The following is a 24054-nucleotide window of genomic DNA, read 5'->3' on the forward strand; positions in this document are numbered from 1 at the left end:
GAATTGAGATGAGATAATTAAAATAAAATTGAGAAAATTAAAAGAGGGGAGAAGCTATGCAGAAAATGTAAAATAGTAATAAGATATGGAATAGAATATAAAAACGAGCATGAACCTGAATTTGTGTCTGTACGAAGAAATGTAACCCGGGATTATGCTGCTTTCAAAAAAGATGTTTTATTTGTATTTTTTTTCTCTTTGTGAAAACTCAAATAAAATTTACAAAAAAAAAAAATGTTCAATTGTCCCATGGCGAGTTGGCCACGGCATGTTGGCTGCTGCAAATTCAGAGGTGGGTATTCAGCAGGTACTGACCAGTTCTGGAGAACCAGTAGCGGAAATTTTGAGTAGTTCAGAGAACCGGCAAATACCGCCTCTGACTGGCCCTGCCCCCATCTATTCTCTGCCTTCCATTGAGTCCCAGCTGATCGGCTGGGTCTTCTTTGGTTGCCCTACACAGGAGAACGGAGCTGGAAAGCTGGTTAGTGGGGTGGGGAGGAAATGAGGATTTTACAGTAACCTTCCCCTGCCATGCCTACCAACCCATGCCATGCCACACCCACCAAGCCACGCCCACAGAACCGGTAGTAAAAATATTTGAATCCCACCACTGTGCAAGTTAGCTGTGGTAAGTTTATTTATTTATTTTCATTTATTTATTTGATTTGTCAATCGCTTACAAAATAATAGGTATAAGTATATACATAGTTATGAATACATGAAATGGGTACATAAAAGAAAAATAAAAGAAACAATAGGACAGGGACGGTAGGCACGTTGGTGCGCTTATGCACGCCCCCTACAGACCTCTTAGGAAAGGGGTGAGGTCAAGAGTAGACAGTCTAAAGTTAAAGTTTTTGGGGTTTGGGGAAGAAACCACAGAGTCAGGTAGAGTATTCCAGACATGGACCACTCTGTTGCTGAAGTCGTAATTCCTGCAATCAAGTTTGGTTGTCCCATTCCCTGCCTCTTTAATCCTGCAGATCCGAGTTAGTACAGAAGTAATGAGAGCCATGATTTCTTGAGGTATCACTCCAGTGGTCATATGCCCTTTATTAGGAAGGAGAGGGAGAAAGGAAAGTAAATAACCATACAAAAATTAAAAGTGACAGGTGAAAAACAAAATGCAACGAACACATTTATAAGAAAGATGACCTACGACTTCCTTTAATACCAAAGAAAATAACCGTACAGCAACCTCTCTCTAAATTTAAGTAGCTAATAATCCTAAAATCCTAACAATCATAAAATGCCAGTATTAAAATATTCTTTGCTTAACTGTAATCTAACAGGTATTAAATCATTAAATATAAATAACCGTGCATTTATAAAACCTATAATATTTCTCTAATCCAATCCAAACTAATCTTCACATTCCAAAATCGGAAGTTGATTTTTCTTCTTATCTTGTAAGAGATCAAACCGTGGTCTTTACATTGCAAGAAATTTAGTCCAGTTATTGTCTGTAAGCCTAGCAGTCGGCTAGCTTCAAAATCCATTCTTCCACTGGGAACACAGAATAACAGAGTTGGAAGGGGCCTTGAAGGTCTTCTAGTCCAATCCCCTGCTCAGGCAGGAAAAAAATCTACCATTTCAGACCAATGGTTGTCCAATCTCTTCTTTAAAATCTCCATATTGGAGCATTCGTAACTTCTGGAGGCAAGTTGTTCCACTGATCGTTCTCACTCGGGGAAATTCTCATTAGTTCTAGGTTGGACTTCTCCTTGGTTTGTTTCCAAACATTTTCCTCTTTCCAATTTTGGGCATATCACAACCCAAGGAAATTTTATTTTTATATTTCACGGCAGTTTGATTAGGGAAGGACAAACTTCCTCTAAAATACAGCAGCCGTGTTTTTAGAGATACAGCCTTATCCTCTTACTAACCTTAGCTTAAAGGAACTGTAATTTGTCCTTTTATGCCAAGCCATTGTTTCTTTCAACCATCTTCCTTGTGCTATAATTAAAAGTGACTTATTTGATGCACAACATTAAACCCTAAGCTACTGTTTTCTTCAGAAACCCCTGCGGCTGGATGCAGATATCCTGCTAAGTCAAATGGCTTGAATGTAAGATGTGAATCCATTTATTTTTGTTAGGAAGGAAGGAAAGAGGGAGAGAGAGAGAAAGAGAGAAAAAGAAAGGAAGGAAGGAAGAAAGGAAGGAAGGAAGGAAGGAAGGAAGGAAGGAAGGAAGAAAGAAAGAAAGAAAGAAAGAAAGAAAGAAAGAAAGAAAGAAAGAAAGAGAAAGAAAGAAAGAAAGAAAGAAAGAAAGAAAGAAAGAAAGAAAGAAAGAAAGAAAGAAAAAGAAAGAAAGGCCTGTAGCTAAAGTGAAGCATTAATACCACTTTATAATGCCTTGGTAAAACCACACTTGGGATACGGCATCCAGTTTTGCTCACCACGATGTAAAAAAGAGGTTGAGACTCTAGAAAGAGTGCAGAGAAGAACAAGGAAGAGAATTAGGGGACTGGAGGCTAAAACATAAAGAACGGTTGCAGGAACTGGGCTTGGCTAGTCTGATGAAAAGAAGGTGACATGATGGCAGTCTTCCAATATCTCAGGGGCTGCCACAAAGGAGAGGGAGTCAACCTATTCTCCAAAGCAACTGAGGGAAGGACAAGAAGCAATGGGTGGAAACTGACCAAGGAGAGAAGCAACTTAGAGCTAAGGAGAAATTTCCTGACAGAACAATTAATCAGTGGAACAATTTACCTCAAGAAGTTGTGAATGCTCCAACACTGGAAGTTTTTGAGAAGAGATTGGATAACCATTTGTCTGAAATGGTGTAGGGTTTCCTTCCTAGGCAGGGGGTTAGACTAGAAGACCTCCAAGGTCCCTTCCAACTCTGTTATTCTATTCTATTCTATTCTATTCCGTTCCGTTCCGTTCCGTTCTATTCTATTCTATTCTATTCTATTCTATTCTATTCTATTCCGTTCCGTCCGTCCGCTCCGTCTCCGTTCTGTTCTGTTCTGTTCTGTTCTATTCTATTCTATTCTAACATGAAGTGTGGATAGGCAGTGTGTGTAGGCTGGGGTTTGTTTGAAAGCACCCAATCCAGCTTTTCACCCCCTCCTCTTGGTGCAGTTTAGGAGAAAGGCATCTGAGCATCCATGTACTCTTAATGAAACCATGTTCATCTCCTTTACTCGGCTAGGGCCTTTGTAAGGCTCCTGACACGTATTAATTATGTGCTCTTTGGAGGTGGTGTTTTGTCTTTTTTGTATGCCAGGCAAACAAGCTTCCTTAAAAGAACAGCTAATTAGTCTTCTTTATCAGGCCCACAGTCGGGAATGGGCGGGGGAGAGCTTTATGGAGGCTTTGCCAGACAGCCAGAGAATAAATGCAGGCAGCTGGATTGCAAATGTTTACAGAAAAGAAAAAGAAAAGAAAAGTTGATGGGACGATTTGTACTACTAATACTTAAAATGCCACTCATTGCTTGCCTTTCATTGACCAGAATTTTAGAGGGCGAGGGAACTTCTCTCTGTTAGCAGCAAAATACCACTTGTCTTCTTATTCACTGTCCAGAATAGAATAGAATAGAATAGAATAGAATAGAATAGAATAGAAGAGTTGGAAGGGACCTTTGAGGTCTTCTAGTCTAACCCCTCTGCTTAGGCAGAAAGCCCTATACCATTTCAGACAAATGGTTGTCCAATCTCTTCTTTAAAATATCCAGTGTTGGAGCATTCACAACTTCTTGAGGTAAATTGTTCCACTGATTAATTGTTCTCACTGTCAAGAAATTCCTCCTTAATTCTAAGTTGCTTCTCTCCTTGATTAGTTTCCATCCGTTGCTTCTTGTCCTGCCCTCAGGTGCTTTGAAGAATAGCTTGGCTCCCTCTTCTTTGTGGCAGCCCCTGAGATATTGGAAGACTGCTATCATGGTCCTTCTTTTCATTAGACTAGACATACCCAATTCCAGGGGTGGGATTCAAATTTCTTAACCACCAGTTCTGTGGGCATGGCCTAATTTGTGGGTGTGGCTTAGTGGTCATGTGACTGGCTGGGCGTGGCTTGTATGTAAATTATATATATATATATATATATATATATATATATATATATATATATATATATATATATGTTTTCTTAAGTTTTCATGGGTACTTACATGTATGGTGTTCGGCTTGGTTCGGTGTTTTCCCACGTCATTGTAGTTGTTCTTTTAAAGTTGTAGCAACGTTTCAGCAGAATCTCATCTGCCATCATCAGGCTTCTGTATTGTGTCCGTCTGTGAGTCAGACTTTTACAGTGGTTTCAGATTTGAATTTGGGGCAGCCTATTGCTGTGCCAGAATGGTTTTTTCTTCATCCTGATTGGTTGGGAGTCTTGGTCTGTGTTTATTGGTCTCGGAGTTTGCTGTGTTCTGCTTGATTGGTGTCTCTAATATCTTCTGTCTGTTTTTTGGCTCTTTTTGTATCTTAATTGGCTGGCAGCATTGTGTTGCTTTAATGGAGGCCTTTAGTGCAGCTTGGCTTCGGGTAAATGGACGGCTATCATTAGTTAGGAAGCTGGGTTTCATCTGGGTGCCTGGTTGGGATGTGTTTGAGCTGGAGGTATCAGGGGGGATCTGTTTGTGCCCACATATATATATATATGTATATGTATATATGTATATGTATATGTATATAAATATATATAAAAATATATATAAATATTGAATTTTTTATTTTAAAAAAAGAGCAACTTTTACCCAAAACCAGGCAAAGCAGGCAGGCAGATTGAACTGCTTGCAGAATCACAGATTCACTCAGAGATCTACCTTTCTGCCATCTGCTGCCTGAGTCTGCACTGAAAAATACAAGCTTCAGTCCTAAGGAAGGTTCAGCTTTGCTCTCAGGCCACTTTTCCCTCCCCCAACCCCCTGAATACCACCCTTGACTGAGCCTCAGGGAAGCCGCCTGGGTGGGGGGGGGAGGGGAGGGGAGGGGCCAGCCAGTGGTGTGATTTGCCGGTTCTCCGAACTGCGCAGAATTGTAACAACCGGTTCCATAGAACTGGTCTGAAGTGGTAGGATCCCACCCCTGCCCAATTCCAACAACCGTTCTTTATATGTTTTAGCCTCCGGTACCCTTGCTATGGTTGGAAGCTGCAGATGGAGAATTTGCAATTTTTTCTTGCTTGCTTCTCACCCGTTAATTCTTCCCAGTTGATTTATTTACTGCCGTGTTAAACATTTGTAACATGGTTCTGATCATTGGGACATTAAACTGGATCTTCTTTTTTGGGGTGCCTCCACATTTAAAACATCAAATTAAATTAAATTCAATTCGATTTGATTTGATTCAAATGACTCCCAAACTTGTCCAAGGGATTCAGGGAACAGAGTTAAAAACATCAGTACTGGTTTATCCTTGACTTAAAACCATTTGTTTAGTTACTGTTCATGATTACAATGGCGCTGACTTATGACTGGTCTTTGCACTTATGACCCTTGCAGCATTTCCCATGGTCATGTGAACAAGAGTTGCTTAGCGGAGGAAAACAGGAAAGCCTATACCATTTGAGACAAAGGGGCTGTCCAATCTCTTGTTAAAAGCCTCCAGTATTGGAGTACTTGCTCCAATCATGGTCAGCCAATTGTAGTCTATTCAGCAAACTATTGTTAAGCCAATAATAATCTAATGCAAGGGGTGGAGCATGTCATCATCTTAAGTTGCTGTCCACACCACTTTCCCCAAACTTGTGCTCTTCAAATATGTCAGGATTACAACTCCCAGATTCTCCAGCCTGTTGTCATGGCTGACCAGAGAATTCCACTTAACAGGATAACAGAGTTGGAAGGGACCTTGTAGATCATCTAGTCCAACCCACTGATTAATCAGGAGACACCGTACTATTTCTGACAAGTGGCTGTCCAGTCTCTTCTTGAAAGCCTCCAGGGAGGAAGCACCCACGATTTCTGAAGGCAACTTCTGTTCCATTGGTTGATTGTTCTTGACAATTTCTCTTGACAATCTCTCCTTATTTCCAGGTTGAATATGTCCTTGATTCATTTCCATTCATTGTTCCTTTTTCTTTGTTGTTCCAATCATTTTTTTGTAAAAACTCTAGAAGACTATCCTTCTCTTCATTTTTTTTTTTTTTTTTTGGTATTTTTCTTTCTTCACTATAGTCTTCCTTCCAATTTCTCCCTCACAGCCATTGCCCGAGCTATGAACTTCCCATTTTGCTGTCATTCAGAGGCCAAGACTGAAAGAGTTGGGCAGATACATTTTATAGTGTTGGTTTTCTAATACCTTTCCCCATCCTAGAGATAATCAGAATTGGAACTTTTTTTCCTGCAGAATCTACCACTGAGCTATTTTGGGATGTGTGTGCAAACACTCAAGATTGCAACACTCCACCTGCAGATTCAAGTGGTACATTCCATAAAGTATTCTTCTACTTGATAGTGATGAAACTTGTTTTCCTTCATATTAAGTTGAATGAATGAATGAATGAATGAATGAATGAATGAATGAATGGCTTCTTGAGCTTTTCAATTTTTTTTCCAGCCTTACCCTCAGGCCAACCCGCCTCCACCACCAGCTCTCTCCCCAACACAGATGACGCCTGGCATCGCCATCTTGGAACCCCGGCGCCCACCGCACGATTACCTTCCCATCGCCGTCCTCACCACCATCTGCTGCTTCTGGCCCACAGGCATCATTGCTATCATCAAGGCTGTGCAGGTGAGCGGGGTAGGCCTCAATCCCGCAGGTAGGGTACAGGAGATGGGTTTCCGGATGCAACAACTGTATTTATTTGTCAGGATGGACCTTCAAGGCTGTTTTGCTTTTCAGAAAGCTCATTGCCTAGGACAGTGGTGGCCAACCAGTGGGCCGGGAACCACTGGTGGTCCGTGAGAAAATTTTGGTGGTCCGCAGAGAAATGTCACCCCCAAAGCACCCTCCCCTCAAAGCAATTAATCCAGGCTGTGCGGGAACACAAAGCTGTGCTGCACACATGGCACAAGGTTTGCATCACTTGCATTGCGAACAACACGAGGTAGTGAGGGGAGGAGGGAAAGGACGGAGGGGGGAACTTGCCCCACTCGCCCCTTGTGTCTGGCCTGGCCACCGGGCTGCTTCTTTCTGCTTCTTTTTCTGCTTTTGGCTGCACGCAAGGAAAGCAGCAAAGGTCTTTCTTTCTCTCCCCCAAACAGAAATGAGTCTTTGGGACCTTGCAAGGCCTCCCGCTCCAAGAGGCTGTGCCGGCATGACAAGTCTCACAAAGACTCATTTCTGGCGGAGTTTGGGGGAGAGAAAGAAAGACTTCTGCTGCTTTCCTTGCATGAAGCCAAAAGTCTCTCCCCCCCGAGAACGGAGCTGGAGACAGTATCCTGCAATCCCAAATAAAGAATGATCGACCGGTAGGAAAACGGGGTGGGGAATTTTCCTGCAGACTTTTTGGGGGATTTTCCCAGGGTCTCTGGTCCGCGGGATTTAAAATTATGAGTTTGGTGGTCCCCAAGGTCCAAAAGGTTGGCGACCCCTAGTCTAGGACACAAGTAGGAACATAGGGAAGCTATCCCTTTTTCTATGTTTTTGATCCCTTTTTTATTTTTTGTCTTGATGGATAAGTATCGGAACCAAAGTCAAAATTGAAGAACCATAATTTTTCCATCTATGCTATAAATCAGGGGTCCCCAACCTCTGGGCCATGGCTCATTACTGGGCTGCAAGCCTGTTTTAAACTGGGATGCGTGAGCAATGGGCAAGTGCACGCACATGCAAAGCTCCACTCATGAATACAGTGGACAAGTGCGAGCGGCGGGCACTTGTGCTTGCACACGAAGCTCCATTCATGTGAGTGGAAGGCGCTTGAGTGGAGGACACTTGTACTCTGTTACATCATCAGCGGAAAGGACACAAGTACTTTTAAGTTGATCCCATAAGTTGTTTATTTGATCAACTTAAAACACTTGTGGTTTGTTTTAGTGGCACAATATTGGAAAGTTCTAAAGCACTGGTTGCCAACCGGCAGGCCGCGAGAAAATTTTGGTGGGCCGCAAAGAAATCTCACCCCCCGGAACTCCTCCTCAAAGCAATTAATCCAGGCTGTGCAGAAACACAAGGCTGTGCCACCCACATGGACCGCCAGAACTCTCCCCGCCCACTCCCTCCTTACCTGCCTACTAAATTGCTATTTTTCCAACCATCAGCTGTGAGATTTAGATTAGCTAGGAAGCAGGAAATAGTCGGATTTCTTGCTTTCTAGCTAGTCTTTAGGTCTTCAGCTCTGCTTTTAAGCACAGCCGAGTCTCCCTTAGGACTGGAGGTTCTATTATTCAGTGCAGACTCACGGCAAGCAAATTTTATGTGACAGACTGAGCTAGTTGATGGCAGATAGATCACCGAATGATTTTGTGAGCAACTCAATCTGCCTGCCTGCTTTGCCTGCTTTGGAGTAAAAATGGCTCTTTTTTATATAAAAAATTCAATATTTACATACATGGTGTGTTGTGAGTTAATTTTGTGAGTTTGCTTCCAAGCAAATTTTATGTAACAGACTGAGCTAGCCGATGGCAGATAGATAGATATCGGAATAAATCCGTGATTCTGTGAGCAACTCAATCTGCCTGCCTGCTTTGTCTGATTTAGGTTAAAAGTTGCTCTTTTTTATAAAAAAAAAATATCAATATTTTTATATTTACATACAAGCCATGCCCAACCAAGCCACACCCACAAATTAGGTCATGCCCACAGAACCGGTTAGTGGTCCCTGAGATTTAAAATTATGAGTTTGGTGGTTCCTGAGGTCCAAAAGGTTGGCGACCCCTGTTCTAAAGATAAAGGTTCCTCTTGCACATATGTGCTAGTCGTTACTGGCTCTAGGGGGCGGTGCTCATCTCCGTTACAAAGCCAAAGAGCCAGCGCTATCCGAAGCCGTCTCCATGGTCATGTGGCCGGCATGACTAAACGCCGAAGGTGCACGGAATGCTGTTACCTTCCCACCAAAGTGGTCCCTATTTTGTTACTTGCATTTTTTACATGATTTTGAACTGCTAGGTTGACAGAAGCTGGGAGAAGTAATGGGATTTGAACTGCCGAACTGCTGACCTTTCTGATCGACAAGCTCAGCATCTTAGCCACTGAGCCACCTACTTACTTAGCCTACTTACTTAACTACCTACTTAGCCACCTACAGCCACCACAAGCTCTAGGTGACCCCAAAAAGAGGGATGGAAACCAGATATGACTTTGATCAGGTTTCTCACTGCTGCTTTACAGAATGTTCTACATTGCAAGTATCTGGCGCGGCGCCCAGCTGATGCCAGTACCGCTGGCGCGGCGCGTAAAAAAGGTTGGGGATCACTGCTCTAGGTGACCTAAAAAGAGGGATGGAAACCAGATATGACTTTGATCAGGTTTCTCACTGCTGCTTTACAGAATGTTCTACATTGCAAGTATCTGGACTGCTGTTTTTCAACCTTAGCCACATTATGATGCATGGACTTCAGCTCCCAGAATCCCTCAGCCAGCGTACTGACTAGGGAATTCTGGGAGTTGAAGTCCACGCCTCATAATGTGGCTAAGGTTGAGAAACACTGATCTGGAGGGAGGTTTTGGTCCCGTAGCTGCCTGTGATGGTGGTTAGTGAGCAGGACTACAACCTAAATAATACTGTACTGCAGCTTCACTGGAATCCCAAGCATCTTTGTTGCCAAGCACCTTTAAAGTACCAAAGTGTTGAAGGAAATCCTTCTGGAGTAGGGAGCCCCCTTTCCAGATCTAGAAACGTCATGAAATGGCAAGAATGTGCACCACAGAAAAAGGAAATTGATTGAACATATGCCGCGTGCACTCCCTGTTCACGCCTGGCTGGCAGTCCTCACCTCCCACACATGTACAGTACTGTACACATTTTGTGGAGTCAAGCGACTTCGTTCTGAAAATAATCCAGGTTTCTGAGGAGCCAGGCAACCATTTTGTCACAGGGGAAGGCCATATTGTGCCCACCTCCATCTGAAGTGTTGCATTCCCCTCACAGATAACAGATAATCAGAGTCGGAAGGGACTTTGTAGGTCATCTAGTCCAACCCCCTGCCCAAGCGGGAGACCCTACACCATTTCTGACAAATGGCAGTCCAATCTCTTCTTAAAAGTCTCTCAAGCTGCAAGATTCACTTAACAACTGTGGCAAGGAAGGTCATAAAATGGGGACAAAACTCCCTTCATAACTGTCTCACTTAGTGACACAAATTTTGGGCTCGGTTGGGGTCATAAATCGAGGGCTACCTGTATGCTGCTAAAGTGAAGAAAAGAGGAACGTATGTCCAGTAGCTAAATAGTCAGGAAACTGTCTGTCCTCTTCCCTCACAAGCTTCCATAAGGGAAACTAAAACAGCAGCAAGAATTTCCGGAGTAGAAGATTCATTCATGTGACTAATTGAGATTAACAGACCAGTTTGCTCTCTAGTGGGTTAAGGCATCGGGACTAGAACCGGGAAATTGTGAGTTCTAGTCCTGTTATTTAGGCGTGAAAGCCAGCTGGGTGACTTTGGGCCCCGTCATCCTCTCTCAGCCCAACCCACCTCATAGGTTTGTTGTTGTGTGGGGAAAATAGGAGGAGGAAGGAGTATAGGGCGTGTTTGCTGCCTTGAGTTACTTATAAAAATAAACAATAAGTAAAATAAAACAAATTAATTTCTGTAAGTAAGGAGGGGGGATTGACGCTTAAGAGCAGGGATCCCTAAACTTGGCAAGACTGGTGGACTTCAACTCCCAGAATTCCTCCTCCGGTCATGTTAGCTCAGGAATTCTGGGAATTGAGGTCCACAAGTCTTAAACTTACCAAGTTTGAAGACCCTTGATTTATGGTCTTTTCTTGATCCTGAAAACTCATTAGGGAGCTTTTGACCAAGAGGTCCAGCATAGCTGGCTGGAGAATTCTGGAAGTTGAAGTCCACAAGTCTTAAAGTTGCCAGGTTTGGAGACCTCTGCTTAAGAGGAAGGCATAGAAGAGCCATTTTCTCCCTCACCCCTGCAGTCTATAAACGATTCTTTCATCCCTTACACTCCAGCTTTTCCCCTTTGTCGAAGAGCGTGCTAACAGAACACTGAACGGGGAGGCCTGTATCGTGCCATGTGCTCCACGTGCTTTGCAGCTGCAGCGCCTATGTTCTCCTCCTGTACCCGCACTCTTTGTTCTCTCCCGTCAGGTGCGGACTGCAGTTGCCCGCGGCGACATCGTATCGGCCGAAATTGCCTCCCGGGAGGCCCGCAACTTCTCCTTCATCAGCCTGGCAGTGGGCATCGCCGCCATGGTCCTGTGCACCATCCTTACCGTGGTGATCATCATTGCCGCTCAGCATCATGACAACGACTGGGACCCCTAGCGACTAAGCGCCTCTCTTCGGCCTACTCCTGCACCCTGGCAACTGGTCACAACCGCCCTGGCAATAGCCACTCCCCCCACACACACACCCAGGGGATGGTCCTTGGCAACTACTTCCCCTCCTTCTCCCCTGTCTTCTCCCTTGCCGACGACACTCGGAATGCTTGGCAACCCTTCTCCGCCCACTCCCATCGTCCTTGGCTGTTGTTGGCCTTGCTAGCCGTACCGACTCAGCAAAATGACTTCCAGGTGACGCCATTCAGACATGCTCCATAAGCTAAGGCTCCTAGCGAAATTACTTGTCCTCCGCCCGTTCCTTTCCCAGAATACGTTGCTTGCTTCCTTCCTTCCTGAGGAGTAGGCTTCGCCTTCTGTGACCAAGAAATAACCATCTTCCTCCCGCTGTGTTTGCATGCCTAGTGCCGCCCTTGTGTGGACCGGGACGCCAGTGCAGTCCTGGTTAAAGCCCTGTCTCTTGTGCCCCCACCGTTCTTTCCATCGGCTGCTTCCCTCCCTCCATTTTTTGCAATAGCTAGAGGCACCCAGTATTCAGAGAGCCCGATTGGCTGTCTTTATCCCGTTTTATCTGAGGCGAGAAAGGAAACTGTTGCTTTCAAGCCAAGGGAAACAAATCACCATCTGTAACTAGGGAGGGCATATATTTTCATACGCTGTTTAGCGATGTTGCATGCAAGGTATAATCCACAGCCTGTTTTTTTTTGTTTTTTTTTAAGTTCTATTTTTCAGGGCTTAAGCATCCTTCTTTTTATACCTTTCATTTTGCACCGCCATTCTAACATTTCTTCCTTGGAGAAGACTGTGAAAGTTATTATTTTTTTTAAAAAAAAAACCTCTGTACTTAAGTTTGATTTCTTCCCATCTGGCTCCAAGCTCTTCAATCCATGTTTTAACATTATCTTAATATCTTCTTAACAAGAGGGGCTTAGAGATTTTTGTCGCCTTTCGGTGACTTCTACTCAACGAGCCAACTCTTTGGCTACTGGCTGATATCCAGGGTCAATGAGGCAAGGCATATTACAGTAAACTTCCAACCATGAAAGCAAGCAAGATGGGTCAAAGGGCGTGAGAAGAACTGCTAGGCAATTCCTGGATAGTATCAATGCTTCGATAGTAGCCAGCATAATAGTGTCAGAAAACATAGCAAGATCTAGCCAATTGAGAAGACAGAAGGGGTGAGGAGATGAAAAGTAACAGGAGGAGGAAAGATGGAGCAAAAAGATCCAAGTGTCCGTCAATGGAGGAGGGGTCCAATTCCAGGACCAGGTAAGGTCCAACCTAGAAGAAAATCCGGCAAAGGGTTCCAGAGAAGATGCTATTACAGCATCATATTACTAAATAAAAGAGTAAAGTCTAGCCTGAACATGGTGGTGAGACAATAGGATGGACTACACTCTTACAGATCAAAAGAAGTGGGAATAATATATTTTTTGTTCCCCGGCTTTAAATCTTAACCATCAAGTAGCACTAAGGTAGCACATTAGACAACTGGATTCAGACAAAATTTAGAGCCTTATTTGGCTTGCCACACTTACTTGTCTGATCATCTATTACCCTAACCTACCTCAGGCTTACTTTAAAAAAAAAAAAAAGTGATCCACAGAACAGCCTAATACAGATAGTCCTCAACTTATGGCTTACCAAAAAAAGTTCATAAAATTGGGTTGGTCGGGTGACCGATCTGCTTTGTGGCCATGATGAGTAGGGTCTATTACTGTCATAATGTGAGGATTCCCTGTAGTAAGCCAAGAGAAGGAATGAGCTATTCCGGCTATTGCTACCAACTAATTTTTCAGGGAAGATTTGGGAAAAAAAATACTCAAAATTGCAACCCACATCTACAGTCTGTAATCAAACAATGGTCTGTAATCCACCACTTTTGGGACATGCAAATTGATTCTTGAAGACGTTCTATATGACGCCATTAGAAATGGTGGCAGAATCTTACCTTATTTCTGTCTGGAAGTGAATGTAGGATATTTTTGAATACTTTCTTTTTCTATGAATGACCCCCCCGCAGGTAGTAAATTAGCACAGAAGACGAGACCAATACTGTTCCTTTTGAGGTGCTGGTTTATTACATGCAAATAGTTTGATATAAACAGGGGAGAACAATTTACAGAAAGAGCTCCCTTGATTTAACAAATGGACATGAGACAATTGAGACTTTGACACCACGCCTCATTCTGGCTGATAAGTTGATCGTTTCTAAGTTGCCATCGGCCAAAATTGGTTGGCTGGTTTAATGGTGCACTTCAGGCATTGGGGAGGCTTCAATACAGAAAAAGTTGGCATTATTTTGTATTTTTAAGGCCTCCTGTCATCTCCAATCTGTGCCAAATCTCATGTGGTCATAAGAACTTCTCATTCATTCCCCTTTCCCCCCCTCCACCACTCCTCTGGATGTTGGACTCTATACTCTTATCTCTGTTTGCAAGTGACATGGTTACAGAATCTCTGTTAATAAAGACTTTTGATTGATTCCCCGGCATCCGATGTAATTGTGTTTACAAGCGGAAGGTTCAATATCCTTTCTCTCACCCCGGTCAACTGTTTCCCACCTCCTTCCCCTCCACTGGCTTACCATCCCCAAATTCTGCAGTCTCTTAGGAGATGGTTGCTTAGAAACAGCCAAAAAGGGATATGTTATGGATTTAAAGCGATCACTGGGCATGTGAAAGCCTTAAAAGAGCAAAGAGAGAACTGGAAAAAACTATAATAATAATAATAGCAAGAAGGGTGGGAGATTTTGACTTTGCTCCATCACAGTAGAAAGAGATTTGGGGATATGGAGCAAAATGCAGATTTCTTTATTAGGCAGAATTGCCACAATTAAAATGAATCTTCTACCCAAACTGCTTTATTTATTCCAAACGATTCCTATATTATTGGATAAATCATTTTTCAAAGAATTGGATAAAATTACTATGAAATTCATATGGGCAGGCAAGAAATCAAGAATTAAGAAAATTTATTTACAAAATAATAAAAGCAGAGGCAGCTTTGGTCTCCCTGTCTGGGAGACCTATTATAAAGCAGCAATATTAACGTAGATAAAGGATTGGATTAAATTGGATAACAAAAGAATTCTAACATTAGAAGGATATGACTTACAAATAGGGTGGCATGCCTTTTTGTGGAACCCGGGTAGTAAAAGTCACTCATACTTCCAGAGACATACTCTATGCAAATCTTTGATAAAACCCTGGTCTGATATTAGGAAAAATCATTATATTAAAGTTCCGTTATGGTTGTCAACAATGGAGGCAATGTTCCACCCTAATACAATGGACATCAGTAAAAAGCTCAAATATTACCAAATTTTAGACAAAGAAGGAAAGCTCAAATCGACCCAAAAAATAATGATTGATCGTTGGTCCTATTTCCAAATAGCAATAAGATATGAGAAAGATTTAAAAGAATTTGGACTAGAATCAAAGAGTGCTAAATTTGATAAGATAGTTTTGGGCCCAGACAAAAATATGATATCTAAATTATATAATTATCTATTGGAATATGAATTAGCAGAGGAAATTGTGAAAGGACCAATGATAGCGTGGGCAAGAAATTTCGGCCATAATATAGACTTAGAAGACTGGGAAGAAATCTGGCAGAGAAATCTTAAAATAACTAAATCTGTGTCTTATAAAGAGAACGTATATAAAATGATATATAGATGGCATCTAGCACCCTCCAGATTAGCAAAAATATATCCAACATCCAATCCAACTTGTTGGAAATGCAAAGGGAACCATGGTACCTACTTCCATCTCTGGTGGACATGCCCAGTGGTCAAAATTTTTTGGATTAGAATCAAAACTTGGTTAGAAGAAATTGTCCAGGGTGAATTGGAGTGGGAACCTAGATTGTATCTTCTGGGTAGCATTAAGGAAGGTTATCCCTCCAAAGTAAAATATTTGATTAGCCATATCCTAACAGCGGCACGTATCTCACTGGCTCAATTTTGGAAATCGCCTAATTTACCACCAATACAATTTATTATTCAAAAAATTTGTGGATGTGCAGAAATGGAAAAACTCACACTAAAATTAAAAGGAAAAGAGGAGGCGGAATTTTACTCGACCTGGAATAAGTGGTATGATTGACTAGAATGTAAAAAAAAATGAAAATGGGAATCAAGGGGGGAAAATAAACTTATAAAACAGATTAAGATACAATAATAAACAGGAATTGTTAATGTCAGTCTTATACTCTCTCGTACTTTAAACAATCAATAGAAGGAATTCATTGGTAAAAATAAATAAGTATAATCCAACAACAAATATTAACAACAGAACATTATGTTTGATAGAACATAAATAACAGAGAACCCATAGGAAGTAAGAAATAACTGCCACATGTTATAATTTAGGAAATATTTAACTCACTGTCAAATGTATTAAAGGAAAGTTTAGTTTTACCAGAGATTATGGTAACATTTGTCTGTATGAATCTTTGTTTTTTGAGTCTGTATATTTGTATATTTTAATTTTTTGTATTCAATAAAGTTGATAAATTTAAAAATAAATAAATAAATAAAATGAGAGGAACTGGAACGCCAAGGGCCAATTTTCATACTGATGTAGCAAGCCTGTGTGTGATATCCTGTGACATACAGGTAGTTTTCGACTTGTAACATTTCATTTAGTGACCGTCCAAAGTTATAACACCAGTGAAAAAAAGAGATGACTGTTTCTCACACTTACAACCGTTGCGGGCATCCCCATGGTCACCTGATCAAAATTCAGGTGCTCGGCAACTGCTTCATGGTTATGACAGCTGCATTATCTTGGGGTCAAGTGATCAGCTTTTGCGGCCAAAATCAATAGAGAAGGCAGATTCGCTTAACAACCGTGTCAGTAAGAATTGCAATGATTCACTTGGCAACAAATGTCGTAAAGTGGGGTAAAACTTACTTATGTTTCACTTAGCGACATAAATATTGGGCTCCGTTGTGGTCATAAGTCAAGGACTACCTGTATCCAGTCTTATTTTTTTCTGTAGGTAAGGAAATCAGAGTGATAAAAGCAAACCGTGTTCGATTTGGGGCAAAAACACCAAAGTATCATCTTGCCCAGCCATTAAACTTCATAGCAACAGCACTTAAGACATATATACCACTTCGTAGTGCTTTACAGCCTTCTCTGATGGATTTACAGAGTCAGGCATATTGCCCCAAACAATCTGGGTCCTCATTTTACCGACCTCAGAAGGATGGAAAGCTGCGTCCACCTTGAGCAGGTCAGGATCGAACTCCTGGCAGTCAGCAGAGTTAGCCTGCAATGTTGCATTTCCAACCACTGCACCCTCACGGCTCATAGTGTCAAGCACCAGATCCTCTTTCCTGTTGCTCACCTAATCACAACGAAAATGCAGCCCCACCGCCCCACCCCACCTTGATGCTGACATGGTCAAAATGGTTTTATTCAAGCAAACATTTTCTGCATGGCTTGAGCCAGTCTAGCATCCCGGGCTCGGATCCTCTCGGTAACCCTGTCTAATTCCCGGCGAGCTGCTCGGTTTCCTGGCTCCACTTGCAAAACTCCTTTGAGGTCTTGCGCTGCCCCCTCCAAGTCGTTCATTGCATCGTAGGCCAAGCCGCGTCGAAACAAAGCCTTGGGGTTGGCCGGCTGGAGCATAAGAGTCTTGGAGCAGTTTTGAGCGGCGTTGGCCGGCTGGTGCAACCGTAGCTGACAGGCGGCCAAGTTGGTGTGAAGCTCGGCCTTGATCTGGTCATAATCCGGGGGAGGAGCAGCCACCACGAGCAAGCGTAAGGCCCGAGCGTAGCGCCTGGCAGCCGCGGCAATGGCTCCCGCCCTGTAAAGCTCACTGCCGCGCTCTTTATTGCTGAGGACCAAGTCCCACTTCTCGCTTGCGCTCATCTCCCAGGAGTCTTTGGCCTCCGTGAAGCTCGCCAACTGGACAGTGATGGTGCCGCCCTCTGACAACCTCAGCTCAGCCCGCTCCCCTGCCAGCATGGTTTCCAAACCACGGTCCACCACACCGTCCCATTCGGCGTCGCCCCCGCCCAGCTCCACTTCGGCCCACCTGGAGGACGGGTAGCTCAAGGGCCCTTCATGACTGGCCTCGATGAAGACTTGGCAGAAGGACCCTTCCTTCGGTTTATCTAAACCTGTCCCGGCCTTGAGGATCAGCTTGACAAAGGTGCCCTCTGGGCAAGGCCAGCATACACCTGGCTGGGACTGGATGGGAAGCGGTTGGTTCTCTTTTACCTTGTCTCCAAGATCCTTCTTTTCATCCCCAAGGGAAGCGTCTTGGATGTTTTTGTCACAGATGGGGGTTCTCCGGTCCGGCTTCTTGCCTGTTTCCCGTTCTCCAGCAGTCTGGCTCTTCAGAAAAGCTTTCTCTGAGCTTGCCATCCCTTTCTCCTCCACCCTGAGGTTCCACGTCCAGTGATGAGAAAGTCCTGGATCCCATCAAGAGAGAGAATGGGAGTTATTCTAATGTTGAATTGCTAAGAAGACCTTGGAGAGAATAACAGAGGTGGAAGGGACCTTGGAGGTCTTTTAGTCCAACCCCCTCTGCTCAAGCAGGAGACCCTATAGCTGTGATGGCAAACCTATGGCAGAGCCATTTGTGCCGGCACACGAGCTGCAGGCAAACTCACTTCACTGGGCATGTGTGTGCCTCACAGCTGTTTTTTGGCTGGTTTGAGGCCTTTTTCGGCTTCCCAAAGGCTTGAGGAAGGCTTCTGCAGGCTTCTACAGGCTTTGCAGGCCGAAAACTAGCCCCATGTCGTCACTTCCTGTTTTTCTAAAAAAAACAGGGGCTAGTTTTCGCCCTGCAAAGCCTGCAGAAGGCTTCCTCAAGCTTTCGGGAGGCCAAAAAAGGCCTCAAACCAGCCAAAAATCAGCTGTGAGGCGCAGTGCAGGTAAGGGGGCGGCAGGGGTGGGTGGGTAGGGAGCGTGGGGGGGGGCTGCATTGCCTTCTGAGTGCTGGCACGCAAGTGCAAGTGTGCAAGCGCACGCACAATTTTTGGCACAGGAGCCCAAAAAGGTTAGCCGCCACTGCCCCTTATACCATTTCAGTCAAAGGGCTGTCCAGTCTCTTCCTAAAAACCTCCAGTGTTGGAGCATCCACAATTTCTGGAGGCAAGTTGTTCCACTGATTAATTGTTCTGTCAGGAAATGTCTCCTTAGTTCTAAGTTAGTTCTCTCTAAAGCAGAGGTCTCATTCTCGCGGCCCGATTGCGGCCCGCAGGACGATATCCTGTGGCCCCCACCGTGATATGAAAGTATAATATCCCTCACCCAGACTCTCATAATATCCCTTATGCGGCCCAGCCTCACCCAGACTCTGCCTCCAGCGGCCCCCAGGTAAATTGAGTTTGAGACCCCTGCTCTAAAAATTACAGAATACATCTTAGAATACAGAATAAGCTGGAAGGGACCTTGGAGGTCTTCTAGTCCAACTCCCTGCTCAAGCAGGAGATCCTACACCATTTTTGGAGGCAAATTGTTTCACTGATTAACTGTTCACACTGTCAGGAATTAACATATAGAAGTTGACAGATATTGTATTCCCTGCAACAGCCATAATCCTTCTGTGACTCAGTGACCCTTTGTATCAAACTACCTAAACCATGGTTTGTGGAATAAACCAACTGGAGTTGTAAAACATACGAAGCCAGAAAACATGGTTCATGGATTGCCCAAGTTGCATTTACACAACATTATACCAGAACCAAACAACATTATAAATCTGTGTACTGTGAGAATCAAACCAAAGTAATTTGTTGGCTAGAAGGGTGGATGCAAACCCAGTTGCTTTTCCCCACCACAAACACCATCAAGTTTCACTGTGTGATCTCAAAACTAGGAAACAATGCTTGTCGTTTGGTCCATGCCTGTAAAACAGGAATAACAGCAGCTTAAATCATAACAATTGTTGTGAAGAAAAACAAAGATGATTAAGCCTCCGAATACATTATAAAAAGGAAAAAAAAATACCCTAGCAATGATAAAGAAATATAGTTTTTATGGAGTCCCCTACTTGTCTTCTCCATTTTATTCAAGCATTTGTTTCTGTGGGATCTGTTAACATTTGCTGCAGTTTCTCCCAGGCAACCAAAAAACCTTCCCAAAAGATCCTCCTTCAACACCAATGGCTTCATAATATTGGTATTTAGTAGCTAGTTTTTAGCTTATCTTCTCTATCATACACACAGACATTTTACACACCCAGTAAAAGACAGTCCCCATTCATCCTCTATCTATTCACTTGCCTTGCACGTGCTTTTCCAACAGGTCACTCCTACACCTATAGTACTGAATGTGTGAAAGTCTGATCAACCCTAAATCCCACCATCCGTCCACCACTAAGATTTACCGTCACACCTCCTTTCTTTTAGGCTTCTTCCTCGGTCCCCACTCTCAGCGCAGGATGGAGAAGACCGCCGTGGCAAGACATGGGGGTGCAATTTAGCTTCTGGCTCCCTTACGTTCTCTAATTTCACTCCACCTTCCTCCCTTCTTTCTCCCTGAAACGTCATTTCCTCAGCAACCACCTGTATCCTAGCAACTATTGTATGTTGAGACTGTTCCTCAAAAGAAGACAGGTTAGAGGCAGGCAGGAATAAAAACCTGGAAAAGTAGGGAAACCCTTTCTGATCCTTCCCTCTCCTCCCTCATTTTGAAGATCCCTCCCTCATTTATGGCAGGGGTCTTCAAACTTGACAGCTTTAAGACTTGTGGACTTCAACTCCCAGAATTCCTCCTCCAGTCATGTTAGCTCAGGAATTCTGGGAGTTGAAGTCCAAAAGTCTTAAAGCTGTCAAGTTTTGAAGACCCTTGATTTATGGTCTTCTCTTAATCTTGAAAACTCATTAGGGAGTTTCTGACCAAGGGGTCCAGCAACTTAGCTGAGCTAAGCCACGCCCAGGCTCCTTGCTGTCTCCTTGCTCACACAGCAAATACTAACCCTTAACTCTCTCCCTTAACTCTCTCACACACTGACAAGATGCTGGCCAGATGAATACCGATGGATACTGGTAGGCAAAGGCAGGATTTTTTCTCTCCTTATTTTCTTCCCAAAAAACTAAGCCCGATCACAGTTTCATAGCGAAGCACGGTTACCCAACTAGTATATTTATAAACATGTGTGTATGCACACCTGCTGTATGTTCACAAATGTTCACAGAGAGAGACAGAGAGACAGAGAGACAAATGATAGTAGGAATCCATTATTCCTGGATGAAATAAAGATCGTTGTCGTAAAGACAATGATCAGGAAGCTGAAATTCATATACTTTGTGGGTATGATGTGAGTAGATGAAGGACTAGAAATATTGCTGTTCTTGTCAAAGGCTGGGGAGGGAAAAAAAGGATAGAGGAAAAGAGATGGCTGGAATGTCCTTGAAAGAGTGACACTGAAGATGGGTTGAAATGGTGAAGAAACTCCTTGTTCAGACCATATATGAGTCCCAATCCCTAACATCTTACTTATCAACCAACCAACTACTTAAGCTCTGTTACCTTCATCAGACCTTTCTCCTGGATTACAATGCCTCCAAATTTAAACAAATCACAAAATGATGGGAATCTCAAGGACTTTTTGAACTCATTTATCAAAGCCATGGCCTCTTAAAAGTCATTGCTAATTCTGTACTAAAGCTGCTTGGTGCTGTGAAACTAAAACTGAAACTCCTCTCCTCTGCTTGTGTTTTGAAGGTGGGGAGGGGGAGTAGAACTCCTTAGCATCAGAGCGTGTTAATAATAATATACGAAATATTAATGCTCTGACTGTCATTTTGAAAAATCCTTTCTTAGTGAGCACCTAGAAACCAACTGTGCCAAATTTCAAGTTTGTGGGCTTTATGGTTCTGGAGATTTTGTGATGATGCGTGAGTGGCATTTCGCTTTTATATATATATATATGGATTCAAGTAAATATAATGCATAACCCAAACTGGTTAGATCAGTTAATTGAACTTCATTTTTCATGGGGATAGGACAGCCTTTTCCTAATTACACTATATTCTCTATTACATATCTTATTTTTGTTTCTTAGATGTATCGTATCTGCCTGAATATAAAATGAAATAATTTCATGCCATCTTCCAGAACAAACCTTTCCCAGGACTCAGCTGACAGCTATTCGAAACTATCTCAGACTGAATGCTGCTTTTGTCTTCTCTCAAATATCAGCTTATTATGAATTTTATTTAGATGCTTAGAGCAGGGGTCCCCAACCGCCGGGCCGCGGACCGGTACCGGGCCGCGGAACAAGCCTTACCGGGCCGCTGGTTGCTGGGCGCCGCCATCTTTTTGGTAAGCGCTTCCGGTGAGCTTTTCCGGTAGAAAGCTCACCGGAAGCGCTTTTCAAAAAGATGGCGGCGCCACGCTTCGGTGAGCTTTTCCAGGTAGAAAGCCATTTCTACCCGAAAAAGCTCACCGGAGCGCTGGCGCCGCCATCTTTTTCGTCATAAAAAGATGGCGGCGCCCAGTTGACGCCGGTACCGGGCCGCGGCGCCCAGCTGATGCCGGAACCGGGCCGCGGCGTCGAAAAGGTTGGGGATCCCTGGCTTAGAGTATTTATGTACTAGAATTTTGTCAAGGCAACTGTCAAATAAAACCAAGAAAAATGTGACAGCCCAAGGATACAATTGCCAATGGTCTTCGTAGGTACAATTGGAGGAAAGGTTAGAACAGTGGCCCCCAACCTTTTTGTGCCGCGGCCCGGTACCGCATCACAAAATGATCCGCGGACCGGTACCGGCATCAGCATGCATAGCAAGGCGAGCCGAGCGACCGCCAGCCAGCTGTCCCCGCTTCTCTCCGCCACCTTCAACTCCTCCTTTGTACCTTTGTTGATGGGCTTCGGGACGGCTTCGGGACGGTCGCCGGCTCGCCTTGCCTTGGGTCCTGAAAGAATCCTCGCGCCTTAGTTTCGTTCGAAGCCGCCCTCCCCTTTCGATGAAACTAAGGCGCGAGGATTCCTTCAGGACCCAAACACCGCTTCCAACTGGAAAAGCTCACCCGGAAGCACTTTCTCATTGAAACAAGATGGCGGCGCCCAGCAAACCGGCGACCCGGTAGAAAATGTTCCACGGACCGGTACCGGTCCTGGGCCCGGTGGTTGGGGACCCCTGGGTTAGAATACACTGATAGCCCTTGACTTATAACAGGGGTGTCAAACTCAAGGCTCGGGGGCCAGATCTGACCCATGGGGTACTTAGATCCGGCCAGGGGTGGGCTTCAAAAATTTCAGCAACGGGTTCTCTGCTTGGTTGCTGGATGGGTGTGGCCATGGTAGGCGTGGCTTAGTCAGCATCCTGCACCACGGCGGGGTGTTTTCGCCTTCCCCAGGCTCTAGAGCCATGTTGGCGAACCTATGGCACGCATGCTGAAGTGACACGCAGAGCCACTTCTGCCGGCATGCGAGAGCTCGCCTGGAAGAGCCCCACTGCACATGCGCTGCCGCCCGACAGCTGATTGTCGGGTATCTGGTGTGTATGTGCTGAGGGGCAGGGGGCACAGGAGATGCGTGTGCATGTACAGATAGGTGCAGCATGTGGGGGGGTGTCACGCACGCATTTATAGAGATGCGCAGCATGCAGGGGGATCACACGTGCATGCGCAAAGATGCACAGTGCACGCAGGGGGTGCTCGCATGCACAGGCACATGGCGTGCAGCAGGGGAATCATGTACGCATGCGCAGGGGGTGTGGGGAGGGCCAGCATGCATTGCCTCCTGGGTGCTGGCATGCGAGCATGAGCGCATGAGAGGGCGCACAATTATCATCAAGGGAGCTGAGAAAGGATAGCCACCACTGCTCTAGAGGCTTTCCTCAAGCCTCTGGGATGGTGAAAATGGCCTTCCCTGGGCTTCCGGAAGGCCTGTTTTTCCCCCTCCCCAAGCCTCCATGCGGGCCCTGCACTTACCTCACATCCAAAACAGGCCGTGTGGAAACTCCTGGGAGGGGTAGGGTGGGAGGGGCCAGCCAGGGGTGGTATTTGGCAGTTCGCCGAACCAGCCATAATGTTAGCAACGGGTCTTCCTGAACCTGGGCAAACCGGTAGCAGGCCTCCCTGGAAACAGTGAAGGACCGGCCTGCGATGCCTCTGCCAGTAAAAATGGCCCTCCCAAGCTCCGTTTTCACAGAGGGTTCCAGGAGGCCATCGCAGCCGAAAACAGCTCAGGAGCCCATTTTCACTGGCAGAACACTTGGCCACCACAGGTGCTCCCGACATGAGTGACATTGAGCTGGCCATGCCCCCTGCTCCCCCCGCAGGTCAAACACAACCTTGATGTGGCCCTCAATGAAATCGAGTTTGACATCTATGGCTACTCATTTAGCGACTGTTTGAAGTTACAACTATATATATATACCCGCGAAAACTTAAGAAAACATATATCTATATCTATATATTTATGACCAGTCCTCACATTTAAAGCTGTCACAACATCCCCACAGTCACATGAACAAAATTCAAGCACTTAGCAACTGAAATATATTTATAACACCTGCAGCATCCCGAAGTCCTTTGATCACTATTTGTGATCTTCCTAGCCAGCTTCTAATAAGCAAAGGCAAGGGGTGAAGTTGGACTTGTTTAATGACTGTGTGGTTTAATTAAGTGCAGTGATTTAACAACTGCATAAAATAGGGTGAGACTCACTTAACAACCATCTCACTTAGCAATGCAAATGCTGGTCCCCACTGTGACTGTAAGTCAAGGATTAGC

General features: G+C 44.4%; 2 protein-coding genes across 5 annotated transcripts in view; one reads left to right on the top strand and one right to left on the bottom strand.

The window, feature by feature from the left end:
• Window positions 1–13830, top strand: part of PRRT1 (proline rich transmembrane protein 1) — a 51020-nt gene extending 37190 nt beyond the window's left edge. The window contains exons 3-4 of the mRNA XM_087953328.1: window positions 6505–6681; window positions 11154–13830. Of these exons, the coding sequence (XP_087809454.1) occupies window positions 6505–6681; window positions 11154–11330 (354 nt within the window). The 3' untranslated portion in view covers window positions 11331–13830. The remainder of the gene's footprint in view (window positions 1–6504; window positions 6682–11153) is intronic.
• Window positions 1–24054, bottom strand: part of FKBPL (FKBP prolyl isomerase like) — a 52183-nt gene that overhangs the window by 13938 nt on the left and 14191 nt on the right. Inside the window, exons 1-2 of one of the 4 annotated variants that reach the window (XM_026687595.2) lie at window positions 19697–20086; window positions 13403–17774 (exon numbers count right to left, since the gene is read on the bottom strand). The exons of 1 other annotated variant lie outside the window; for it this stretch is intronic. In XM_026687595.2, the coding sequence (XP_026543380.1) occupies window positions 16774–17774; window positions 19697–19859 (1164 nt within the window). In that variant the 5' untranslated portion in view covers window positions 19860–20086 and the 3' untranslated portion in view covers window positions 13403–16773. Of the gene's footprint in view, window positions 1–13402; window positions 17775–19696; window positions 20087–24054 lie in introns of those variants that run through there. 2 more of the 4 variants (XM_026687597.2, XM_026687596.2) reach the window with 2 other exon arrangements.

This window comes from Notechis scutatus, chromosome 2 (genome assembly GCF_049901735.1).
Source record: "Notechis scutatus isolate UNSWTSFEM ecotype Mainland chromosome 2, rNotScu1.2, whole genome shotgun sequence".
Classification (NCBI taxonomy): Eukaryota; Metazoa; Chordata; class Lepidosauria; order Squamata; family Elapidae; genus Notechis; species Notechis scutatus.